Consider the following 13,788-nt stretch of genomic DNA (forward strand, 5'->3'; position numbering starts at 1 on the left):
GCTGCAGTGGGCATGAACCCAAAGTAGTGTCAGAATAACTGCCAGATGTGGTCTCCCACCATTTCCATTAAACAATGTCTGGCAGTATATGAGAAATTCTCATATCCAGTTGAAATAAAAATGTGCAGTGCAATTGAACCAAATAATGTAACCTATCTAATAAAAATAAAAGTTTTAACAGAAACAGGGATGCCAGTAAAATATAGCATTCTTTCAAAGTGAGCATACAGCCAGTGTTCAAAGATAATCTTTTGTATTGTATCAGTATCTGGATAAATAAATGTACAGTATAGTAAATATCCATCTGCTAAACCCAGAGGTAGGTATAATAGAGGTTTTGTTGTAGGCTAAAACATTAGTATTTGAACAAGTCAATGATAGGTGGGGCTACACTTCTAGAAATGGATCATAGTATACTACTGTTTGTGTTGTATAAGTAGTCAAAGATAGAACAAGCTTTACAGGCTGAGTGACCTTTCCTTGTTCCATGGATTCTTAGGCATCAGCAAGCTAATTAGACAGCTGCATTTCTAATCTACAGATGCTAGTGCATTATTGGCACTATTCTAATTACATTACAATAGAAAAACAGCTGCATGGTTCACCAATTCATTGATGGCATAATTCCAGTTTCACAATGCAATGCCATTGCCCAGATTTTGCAGTCAATAGTGATGGGACAGAGCTCACCAGTAACATCAAGTAAAGCCACCACAAAGAAATACTGGACTTTATAGCATTGGCTTCTGAACAGATAGAATTGTGCCATCTAGAGTGTCAGGGGAAAGTGAAGGCTTCAAATTCACTAAGCGGTTGATTAAATCAACAAAATTATACAGATAGTAAAACCAAAGTAAAAGCAAGCCTTGGCATTTGCATTCTAACCATTGTAGAAAGATCAAATCAAAGAGTGGAATTACAATTAGGATTAAGGTAAAGCTGAAAACAATAAATATTTTAAATATTGCATACCTATGGAATTTTTAATTAAGGAATGCAGCAAACTACATTCCACATATATGAAGTTAGATTATCAGGGCTAGAGATATTGTTTAGCAGAAATTATAATTTTGCATGTTATTAAAATCTTAGTGTTAACATTTTCATTATTTTTTCCAGCAAGAATAGTACATAAGAAGTTGATGTTCATGCCAAATCACTAATTGCTTTTGCCTGCATCTACAAAGACTGCAACAGGATATGATTGACAACAACTTCTGCCTATTTGTGTTTAGCTGAGCATGTGCAGATACCAGAGGTTGCTGCCTGTCATGATGGTCAATGCTGGTGGTGTTGCCATCATTACAAACATTAACTTAGAGTTATACTCTAGACCAATTTGCTTTAGATAGATTCATTTTCTGGAAAAGTTAAATGCACAAGTGTTTTTGTGCTCAATTGTTTTGATTCATTTACGAAAAGATTTCAAATCACATTACACATAGCATTCTTAACCATTAAGAAGTGTTGCCTTTTCTGCAGGTTAGTGTTAGCCAGTTGGCATACCATATAATCTTTTGCCTAATGTTTCAACTTAAGTGGGCAAATGCTGCTAGCACAAGTTATCCATAAAATATAATACAGCAGGAAGAGAGATCAAATGTTGATTAACATTCCCCTCAACCTACAATGAGAACCAAATCCTCCCATAAACCAATCTGTTAGGAAGAAAGCCCACAGCTTGTCCATATGGGATGTGTATGAGTCACTTTGGGGAGCAGCAGGAAACAGTGCTCTAACTTAATCAAAATGTCTAACTAAGCATTGTTGGCAGTTGAGCTGAAAGTTAGGTAACAACAAAATTTGCTAATGATGCTCTCCTCAACATAACCTCTGTAATAGTTCACTGGGTTTTATCATTTGATTCCTTCCATTCTCAGCCAGTTGAAACATAAGAATCACCAAAAACCAAACTATTCTTCAAATACCACACTTCAAGAATGCATGTTGTATACAATGTGAAGTATACCGTGAAAAACCACAGCTGTCAGAGGAAATATTGAACAAAAATCAAAAGTTTACCATAATAACTCTGAAACCTAAACTGATTGCTTCTACTAAGAAACTGAAAAATTTGTGTTTACATTTAGTTAAACCAAACATGAAAATGATGGACAGTTTAATTCATTATCTATTAGGTATGTTGCAATAGAGCACCAAATCTCACTCAGTCGTTGACATGAAACAGTTGAATATTTCCTCCATGTAACAAGTCCCTCTGTCATTTATCATTGTCATTTTAGGAATGGTTATCTCATAACAGAGTTACAAATGGAAGGGATATTCTAATAAATATTCCTTTAATCTAGTGGGCAAAGGAAGTTCTTGGATTGCCTTAGTACTTTTATTGATTATAATCCTACATAGATGTTGCAATGAAGGCGTTGCAATGTACAGGGGCTTAGTCAGTTTCAGGTGAATCACTGTATCTTTAGTCACTGGCGTAAGTGACTGGTCATGTGCAGTGTGGGTACTTTTAGACAACAAGACATAATGCTGGATAAGATCAACCACGTCTTCAAAATTCTTGAGCTTTGGTTTTGCCAAAACCACTGAATCAAAGCCAAACTTTCCCTCATTGTACTCAATACGAAGGTGTGCAGGTCCTGAGCTTGTTTTGACCGAAAGAGTCAGAAGATATTCTGGGTTGGAGCTATCCCGGATTAGAAATGTGCCTTCAGTGGTTTGATTCAGAATCTGTCGTGCTTCGATTGAGGTAAGTGCTCCCCAATACCAGCCTGGTTAGAGAAAGAACAAGGTTAGTGTGAATTACACATTTTATGTAATTGCGTTGTAATCTGATTCAGGAGAACAAATCAAAGCAGGAATTATTTGTTCATTCAACAACATTTAATTTTCACAAGTTAAATTTTAATCAACACAAATGTAGTAAAAGGATTATAAAACAAATTCTGAAATAACAAAACGGCAAGTCGATCTACTCAAACTGAATTTGTAGAATCCCATTTTTCTGTTTTCCCTCACATGCTTTTTAATTCTTTAATCACATTATTCAAGAGCTTGGAATAATTGATTTTGAATCAAACACACCCTATAAAAAATATGCACATTGCATTAGAACAATTCTTCCAAACTCCTGATTTCTGTGTGTAGTGCTTACTACAGCTATTGTCTTCAATGTATTTCTGAATAATGAAGATAGCTATTTACATTTAATTTGGGATGAATGCTGCCATTATCTTGCAAGTCCCTTTGAAGGATGTGAGGCCTGACACCCACGCACCCAGCTCCAACCTGCCCCCGATATAGATAAGAGGCACGTAAGGCATTAGACAGCTCATCTGCCTATTCAGCCTTCAGGTATTCGCCACTTAGTTGCCTCAAAATGTCTGCCCCACAATGTTTGGTCCATTAAGGAATAAGCAAGCAGTCCAGCAGCTTTCACTGTACAGGCTGCCAATGGGCAGAGAGTACATGAAGTATGCCTCGTGCCCATTGTGGACCCCTTGGATGATCATCACACCTCTTTATCCTGTCCACAACATATAATCTCCATGGCCCCATCCCACTACCCCTCAAGGTTTAGATCCAACCAAATCCTCACCTACCTGCTGCTCCAGGATCCACAGCATCTCATATTCAGAGACGACTTGATCTTGGACTGGTGGGCTTCAGAGCTGCTGGCCAATCAGATTGGCTGCAAGAGCTCTAGAGTAGGATTTCCTGTCCCAGAGGGGTAGAGGTCCCACTTTTACCACGTATTATCACTGTGGAGCAGTGGATTTCTGGTCAGTGCAGTGCCAACAAACTTTTTGGCCAGGTGCCAGGTAATCTGTCATGTCAAAAAATTTGCCCTCTATTGATTTCTGTTTCCATCAGAAATACCTCTGTCAATTTCACCCTCTGCAATTCTCAAATTGCAGAAAGTCAGCTCAAATCGTTTCTTGTAAGTCAGACTCCTCCTACCAGCTGACACTCCGGTAAACTTCCTTTCACGTTTTCTCCAAAGTTAATGTACCTCTCCTGTAGTGAGGAACTCAGTACATCAAACTGCATTCCAGATTTAGTCTATCATTTTGTAAAGAGGCACAATATGAGCATATGAATTGGGAACAGAGGTATTTGGTTCAGTTCCTCGAACCTGCTTAGCTATTCAATAAGAACTTGGCTGATCTCTTTCCTGTTTTGCTTAAGCCCTCTTGATAAAAAGCCCAAAATACCATTTTCTTTCGTCAGGCGGTTTCTTTAACCCTCCCACTCATAACTAAGAACTTATTTATCTAAATGAATAGACTCTAACATTTCCATTAAACCAAATCCTTAGCATTTACCACTTGCATTCTTTCAACATGTTCTCAAAATGTAATGCCTCATCTCTGTTCTATATTAAATTGCCATTCATTGCTTGTTGTCACAGCCTCCACATTCATCTGTAATTTACTGTCTTCTCCCTCACAAATCAGATTCTTTATTTTATCTATGAAATGTAAGTCGTCACAATGCAAACCTTCTAAGCATCCCACTAACCAGTCTGAGAAGAACCACATCTAGAAAAGATGATTTAAGAACTTGAGGTGATCAAATTCATTATATTCAACTGAAATATGTGGAACTAAGTATTGCTTACCACATACAATTTCCAAAAGTGTTTATATTGTGGTGCTTTAGAGGAAACCCGAATAGAATTACTACATACAGAACAGAATGAGGCTAATCTGGACTGCCAGAGGGAATGAGTGAGATGTGAAATTATTAAGAGTTTAAAATAGTAGCCTGGAGCTTACCAAGCTAAAGTATGAATTAATTTATTCCCTGTTAAAAACTTGTAGTTATACATATATATGTTGTAGCTTTGTGTGGAAGGAGATTTACAGCAAATGTCTGTCAAAATAATCATTTGGTAAAAATACCTGAAAATGAACTGATGCAGACGATCGCAGCTTTTAAAACTAACAGAACAGCCAACAAATACAGATCATGCATGCTTTGGGTTACAGACATGTTTAGGAGGCTACAACCTAAAATTTAAAGTTAACTAATCAAATCGATTATCTTCCCTTGCTGTCATTGGATTTCCATTTGCCTCATGGTAAAAAATGAATTTTTGGTGGAAAATTCCTGGAATGCTTTATCTGAAAACAGATGTGCACCACAATGTGTGGAAATAATACAAAAAAAAGTATAATTACTATTTCCAGAGGTGCAGGCATGGCACACAGGCAAATAACAAACATAGCCATATACTCTATCTATGTGTTTATATAGACAGCTGTTTCAACAATAATCTATTTGAAGAATGAAGCACAAGTATAAACTTTGTGTGCTTTTTAGAACATGATTAGTAGTGTAACTCTTACATTAATGAAAGTTTCACAAACTTATATGGATAGAGTCAAAATAAAGAGGTCCAGATGCACTATTAAGTTCCTACACAGAAAATGCACGTAATTACCGACATGAAACAATGAACTTCATTTGAAAAGGATAAAAAAAACTGAACAGAGTGCAACTATTTGTGCTTTGGAGGTTTGCCAATGTGAAAGTGGTATGGAGGAAGAGGGAATGCCAAGGTAGACAGTTATGAAAATGCACTGAGATGAAGGATGATAGACCTACAAGCTTTGAAAATTCATCCAGTAATTTCCATGTGGATGGGAACATCAAGGATACTTGCATCAATGTGAAAAACAAGACCTTCAATGGACAAATTATCTAAAAATCCAACTCATCGTTGAGGAACACAGTGTGTCATCAGACCACACAGACAAACAGACAAGCAAAGCTCCAAACAAGAATAACTACTGCACAACAAGAATGACATCATGCTAAAACATCTATGTTTAGCAAGACAACAACTTCATTCACATGTTATAGCAGCTGCCTGAAACACTCCCCAGCTGTTTACATAAGCAAAATGAAAGCAAAAAAAAATTGTCCAATAACTGAAGCCATCCATCCTGCAAAATTATCTTTTGTAAAGAGATAATGCAATCTTGATGGAATTATTCTGAAGATGGGAAATTTTACAACTTTGGAATAAACTTGAGTTTTTTCTCTGTTTTTTTTAAAAAGAAATGCTAAGCTGGACAGCCCACACAATGAGAGTTATTGTACTAACTGGATACATTTTAGGTAAATAGTTTTAAATAGATGATAGCATTCGATAGCAAGTTTAAAAATTGCCTTTCGATCCAAAACTTGGGCAGTTATGGCCTTACCATAATGGCTACTGACTGGCTTATCTCCAGTCTCAACAACACGATTTTCTGACTCACTTATAACTAAATATAGTAAAGTGAGAGTAGGTTTTGGTCCTAAACCACACTTCAGTTCCAATGTTGTATGACCAAATCTCTCTCACTGGTGTATACATTCACATTCACTCAGCAGACATCCCAGAGATGAATTTAATGCCAAATTATAGGTAGCATATGTACAACCGCCACTGGAACAAAGCTAAGATTGCTCAAACAAATTTTAAACAATCAAAAAACTGTCCTGAAAGGCAACATAAACATAGCAAAATAACAAAAGTGAGTTCAACGGTGCCATGAAAAATTGCCATTGGCAGTGATTAGGTAATGTTGTATTTGACATTCCTGATTTGGTCATGGCCCAGCAGATTAATATTGCTGCTGCAAAGTATAAAACATTTAGATGGTCAGCTCCATTGTAGTGTCCTTACACAGGGTCAAATTGCATTACATTCTATGCTAAATATATAGTGGCATAGAAAGATTCCAGTAATTTATGGATCTGTCTATATTATAAAACAATAAAGAGCTAGGAATGGTACAATGTACACTTTCTGGTGTGTAACATAGTTATTGCATACTAGAATGATAAACATGTTGATGATATTTATTAATTCTAATGTATTAATGGATTCTTACAGTTTTAGATCATATTTAAGTTTATGCTTATAGTTATGAGTGCCCTCTTTCTTCCCTGGCCCGAGAAACACGAGACATCAGAGTAAAATGTTAATTATAATTTGCCCTCCTATTATTTTTCAATCTCATGCAAAATTATTGATCTTGCCTCAAAATACTTCCACAGAGACTGGGCAACGTAGCCACCTGAGTATTCTTTACATACAAGGCTTGACTGCAAGACTTCAAAGTTTATTCAGTTATTGAGCACGTTGCAATGCATTGCCTAGCAGCGGTAAGTGAACATGGCTGAGGCAGACAAAACCAACTTTCACTCCCTACTGAATAGCAGAAACCATGTGTACCTCAACTGTTCCTCTGGCAGGAAGCAGAGCAAACCTGGAAACTTCCCGAATTTTGTCACTCAATTCTGAGCCAAGTAATGTGTTAACCAATGAACCGTTTCCAGGAGCTTGAGTGGTGCAAAAGTTTCCAAACAAAAAAAAATCTTATTCAACCTGTTCAGTCATGTTATTACAAAGTCTGGAGCAGATAGGTCTTGAACCCAGGTCTCCTGGTCCAGAGGTATGGACACCATAAGAATTTCTACAGCCAATATTTTACTCTGATGCCTTATGTTTCTAAGACCAGTGAAGAAACAGTGCACTCACAAACCTTTGGAATAGGACATTTTATATTTATTGGTCTATTGCAATGTAAACTTAACCACAGAAATGGGTTTGAACACTGTACCGAACACTGATTTCTTTTTACCCTTGGAACCTACCATAAATAATTTCTCAGTAAAACATCACGGACCTTTAATTTGGGCCAACTGTACAAAGTTATTTACAAGCCAGGAACTTGTTTTTGTCTCACCCTTTTAGTTTGGGAGTACAGTTTATTTATATTTGCATTCATTATATCTTGAAAGGCAGGGCTAAGAGCTGGCTGATAAGAGTCTGAGAGTTCAATGCCACATAAGAAAGTCACATATACACAGTTACAATTGTGTGTCATCAAATTATCTAGGACAAATAACTACTTTTGACAATTGTAACCACCTCCTAGCACTATTTAAAAATAGCTGCCTTCCAAAAAAGACAAATATTGTAATCTATAGAATGCATTATCATGGAATGACTCTAGGAAGTCATTGATCACATGACGGTCATGCCAACCTTTACACTACACTTGAATACCAACAGGGAACACACAAAACGATCATTTATATTTTACTGACTCTCTGCCCATTAATTCCTGTTTTTCTTTCCTTTAAAGCACTAATTTGTCTTTTCCAAGAATTCCACATTTTAGCTTTCTTTTAGACACATTTAATATTTTCTGCACATTCAATTCACAAACTACAGTTTCCCTAAAGTTAAACACAATTCATAAGACTTCCTTCCATTTTAAGCATATGGAAAATAAAAGAGTACAGCAGATGAGAAAAAGAATGAGGACACTTCAAGGCACATACTAAGACAGAAAATACTGGCAATGACAATCAGTAAAGACAGTATCAGGCCAGCTTAATGAACACATGCAAGCTAAGCTTTACTGTTCAGTAAGTTTTTAAAAAAATTAAACAAGAACCTTGTGTAATGGGGAGCTTGCATAAGCATTAGAGTTTTTTTGGCTCTGTATTGCTGATTACTTTCCCAGTAACTTTTTTTGCCACGATAAAAAACAGCTTTATTATTTCATTCCATTGCTGTAACTGAGCTGCTATGAACTTTGGACTGTTTTTCCTAGAAACAGCCTGAGTTTGATGAAAAGGGAAAGTACTTTTTCAATCAAGAATTAAAGGGTATTTCAATTAGAACAGTGATTCTTAGCACTGCAAAGTTAGATCAGAGTTTGATTAAAAGGGCCAATGAGGACCAACTGAAAATTTTACACAACACCATGGTTCTTTTCAAAGCAAAACACTGACTTTTTTTTCTCTCCCCCTCCGGTAACGAATGTTTTAGAACACCAGGATCCCTAAGCAAAAATAGTCCATGATCCATCTGGTTTACCTGATCCTGGAATCAACAGGATAGAGTGAAATAGAACTGTTCACTAACCATGGCAATCATAGTCAGTAACAAATTAGATATGAGATATCCGTTCATTTTTTAGGTACATAGTAGGTAGCCATAGTCCATTAGGGATCATAAGCATCCCTCTATTAGAAAGTTAAAAATCACACAACACCAGGTTATAGTCCAACAGGTTTAATTGGAAACACACTAGCTTTTGGAGCACCGCTCCTTCATCAGGTGATTGTGCGACCACCTGATGAAGGAGTTTCGCTCTGAAAGCTAGTGTGTTTCCAATTAAATCTATTGAACTATAACCTGGTGTTGTATGATTTTTAACGTTGTACACCCCAGTCCAACACCAGCATCTCCAAATCATCTCTATTAGAAACATTGGTTACATACGTTGAGTGGCATATCATGCATGAAAAGGCAAGGAGGCAGTTCCCAATTCCTCATGAAATGGGAGCCAAACTCAGACCATTAGTATTATTGAGAACCGTACACTAGCCATTGAGCTAAACCAGCCAGCCCTATATCACTTTACAATTTTTCAAAGTAACCAATAAATCTAAAGAACCAAACTAGAGCAAATTAAAACATGAAGACCCATTAAAGAGGAAGCTGACTACGTTGACAATAGATAACCACATAGAGAGTAGCTTCACCCCATCAGTGAATTGAACTCTGGTCTCCTGGGTTACAAATGTTACTAACTATTATATAAATTGAGAGCTCCTAGGAAGTAACTTGTTGAACAAACACAAAAAGAGGCATCACTGAACTAAGTGTACAAATAATCATTCAATCAGTGCCCTTAATCTTAACCTTAATTTTTACAATTAAAAGTGGAAAAAGCCATTGAGGGAAAACTTTAGCAATCATATTCAAAGCTTATTTATTCCCCAGACCTAAGTCATGTCTCAAATTAGTCACCTATATTGTATTCATAACGATAATTTTCTGAAAACTATCAAAATTCTCTATGACAAATCAATATTTTGTTTCCACTGTCTCCCTAAGAATTTTGTTTCATAGATTCAACCATTCTGTGATATAATGGACCAGAACTTGCTGTCAAAATGATTGAGAGGCTAATGGTTCTCACCATCATATATGTGTAAGTGGAGCAATAAATTCAGGTGAAAGGGAGAGATGCAGTTAGACTAAAAGCTGTCTCCAAATTGCTCCACTTACTACTGAATTACAAAATACAGCAACTTCACACAATAAATACAAACTTAGCTCATCACCAAAAATCAAGTTGGTATATTTCAGTTGGAGTACACTTTAATGTGTAATGCGTCGCTTTTGTGTGTCACTGTCAGTATCCTTTTCTGGCTCTGAAATCTATTATTAAAAATGTACAGTCTCATTGCTTTAATTGTTGGACATTTTTAAAATGTAAAATTAAATAAAAGGTTTTTTGTAACATTTACTTTCAAGCTTTTCCTCTTCTCTCTTAATTTAGTCTTTCTTTACCTGATTTTGTATTGAATCCCAATCTTAAGTTACTCTTCCTCTTTGGTCCTTATACAGTTAATATAGCAATCCCGCAAATTGATTAGTTAAGGAGATACAGAGTTACTTGCCTCTTTACTTAAGTTTAAATGCTTAGCCTTTGTTACTGTGACTTTATCAGCTCATAACCTCAGCAACTTGCTACATGAGAACTTTATAAAACTAAACCTGCAGAGGCAAGTCTAATGAATATACATACTATTAATTTTCTGTAGCAGTGAAAATATGTCCAAATTTTTCTGCTGCATCATTTTGAATTTACACTCTTTCAGGTATAGACCACACCCTTAAGTTTTACTCAGTTGACAATAATGGTTGTGGTTTAAGATATCGAGTGATTTAGAATACAAAGCAAAATATTCATTTTCTCCTAACCTTTGCTTCTGCAGTAATAACTTACTCAATTCGTATCATTGTTGCTCATAATCCAAACTATCTAGCTGCTCAATTATTCTGCTTGCCCGCTAGTGTACCCTTTCAACAGCTGCAAAATTATTTTTGTAGAGAAGTGTAAACTAGTAAAGCAAATGCAGTTGCACCAATGATTTATATAACAGCAGAATTAACTCAAATTGACCTCTTAATTCATCCCTACATCTGATTTGTTTTTCTCACTCTCACCAAATATTATTGCAATGGCTTAATTTAATTGTCTTTCATTTTCAACGTACATTATTTTACTAAATTTGCATAATAATTTCTCCCTGGAATTTATGTCATGTGCATTTCTGTAACTCATCTGACATCTGTCTGCGTTACTTCAGTTTTATCCTTTTATTTCAGAAATCTACCATTTGAAGTTGTACAACTACTCAAGGTTTAGGAAGTTGCAGTGTTAGGATTAAAAAGCAAGTGTTTTAATACTAAACAGCCAACATCACAATGAGCCAAAAGTTACAATCCGTGCTACATGCTTCTAGGATTCCAATTAATCAACTGCGAGTCAAAAGTAAACATTGTGCTCTTGACTCTTAGATCCACATCATTTATTAGGATGTTAAATAAAAGAGACAACCAAACTATTCTTTGCACTTCAACACTAATATGCTCTCGGGCCGATGACAATCTTTGATTTACTATTGTTTGGATTCTGATATACAATAAACACAAAATGGGCTGGAGAAGCTCAGCCAGTCTATCAGCATAATTTTGCTCAATTTTTTGTTTTAATTCCCCATCTTTAGCATCCATAGCACTCTGCTTTCACATTTAGATCCTATCGGTCAAGCAATTATGTACCAAATATAAAATATTCTCACTGAATTCTCATTTGTTTTTAGTACCAGCCTTGCAAATCAATTGTACTAATGGCCTTACTGACATAAAAATACATCATATCTATTGCACAAGCTCATTCCTCAACAATGAAAACAAGACAGCAAATTTGATTGACAAACTTTCCTCTCTATTACCCCTTAGTGTTTATGCTTTAGATCCATTCATATGCCCTCTTAATATATTTAACAAGAGTTTCTGAAAACTTAACCACAATAGATTTCCAACTCTCTGCACTATTGTTTTCTAGGTCAGATCTGCTGTATTATTTTAAAAATAGGTGATATGAAGAGCTTTTTGTACTCCCCAGGCAACTTTTCAGTATTCAGATATGCTAGATTTTGTTTTAAATCTTTGGATTACCAGTTATCTTGTTATGCCCTACTCCATTTCTTGTTTTAATTTTTCTCTTAATAAAACAGACACTTTTATTACTGTAAAAAATGAGGTCTGCAGATGCTGGAGATCATAGCTGAAAATGTGTTGCTGGTTAAAGCACAGCAGGTTAGGCAGCATCCAAGGAATAGGAAATTCGACGTTTCGGGCAAAAGCCCTTCAGGGCTTGAAGGGCTTATGCCCAAAACGTCGAATTTCCTATTCCTTGGATGCTGCCTAACCTGCTGTGCTTTAACCAGCAATACATTTTCAACTTTTATTACTGTAGCTCATTTCACTTGATACATTCAATTCAAAGTGTTTCTTTGTACACTCCAAACATGTCTTTAGGTATAGAATCTATTTGTATGAATGATAAAGAGATCATTTTGGGTAAATGAGGTAATATAATGAAACTGAACTGAATTCAGTCAAGATTGACTAATCATGCAAAACTTTTAAAAGTAGAACTACACAATTGTAATTTATTTTCCTTGTACAGAAATGAAACATTGACTGCATTCTCATAGAATTGTTCATGCCAGTGTTAAAATGAGATACTGACATGTCATAAAATATTCCCTTCACTACCAAGTTGTAAACCAAATTGTGCTATTATAGCCAAGACTTTTTTGCATCATTTCCATTATTAAGATACATTCAACAATATTTATGCTAGAACTACGAAACAAAAAAATACAAAAGATGTGAAAAGTCTTTTACTCCAAATAATATTCATTGTTTACTTAGCCTCCAGCAATGTTGTTTATACTTTAAATTAATACTTTACACACAATTTTATGTCTCCACTTCGACACATGAATTGTGCTGTTTAATACTTTTTTACTAAACTATTTTAATAAAGATTAGAATTATTGCTTAGGTTCCTGTCATTTCCCATTTCAAATTAATATTTCATTTCTTTTTTTTAATGATAGCAGATCAAGTAAAAATGCATCTTAACTCTACAGTGAGCTTCTAAAGATCTGTATGCTTTACATATCCTTAAGTAATGACATGCAAAAGGTCAATTTTACTGATTCTTTCTGCACATATTACTGTTCAAAATCAATAACATCACAATTGACAAAACTTGTGTTTTATTCTTTCTCAAATGACGAAAAAGATTTCTTCCTAAATATTTCTACTTCTCACGTTGAATATGAATTAGTGGAACAAACACGAAAACTTATCCTTCAGGCTTTAGACGTAAAAGACAACCTTGGAATTTAAACACGAGATACAATTCCAAAAAGATACAAACATTTTCACTTAATTTGCAATATTTACAAGAGAATATTTACTGTTTGCATTAATTGCCTTCTCCAACTACTAAAGTTCTCTTGTAGATGTGGGTCGGAAATTGATTATTAAGCAGCGTTATGACGAGACACATCTGCGGTAAAGCATATAGTATTTTAACAAAATGAAATTGTGAAAGTGCAAAAGAAGGGAGGGTTAAATATCGGGAACTATAGAAAAAAAGAGACTAGACACTAGACATTCCGCTACGTTCAAATAGGCGAATTGACTCCAGTATTTTAAAACAGAACGCCATTCAAAAATTGACCTGCACGTCTACATGTATTCAAGATTAAAAATCCATATAGTCACACTCAATATACCTGTACGCTCCAAATGACTCATGGTGCAGGAGATACGGAACAAATCAGAATGTCCTTCCCGGAGGTCAACGGGGTCCTGAGGCGAATTGCCGGAGGACAGCGGGGTTGCTACTTTCTCCTGGCAGATCATAGAGG

At 35.6% G+C, this 13,788-nt stretch overlaps 1 protein-coding gene across 1 annotated transcript; it reads right to left on the reverse strand.

Moving 5' to 3' along the window:
- Positions 1-2,265: 2,265 nt before the first annotated feature.
- On the reverse strand, positions 2,266-13,710 carry LOC132828196 (suppressor of cytokine signaling 2-like). The gene is made up of 2 exons (XM_060845138.1): positions 13,654-13,710; positions 2,266-2,738 (listed from the first exon to the last, which is right to left on the reverse strand). Exons 1-2 carry the CDS (start codon positions 13,673-13,675, stop codon positions 2,266-2,268), a joined length of 495 nt encoding a protein of 164 aa, XP_060701121.1. The 5' UTR covers positions 13,676-13,710.
- Positions 13,711-13,788: the final 78 nt, after the last annotated feature.

This window comes from Hemiscyllium ocellatum, chromosome 26 (assembly GCF_020745735.1).
Source record: "Hemiscyllium ocellatum isolate sHemOce1 chromosome 26, sHemOce1.pat.X.cur, whole genome shotgun sequence".
Lineage (NCBI taxonomy): Eukaryota > Metazoa > Chordata > Chondrichthyes > Orectolobiformes > Hemiscylliidae > Hemiscyllium > Hemiscyllium ocellatum.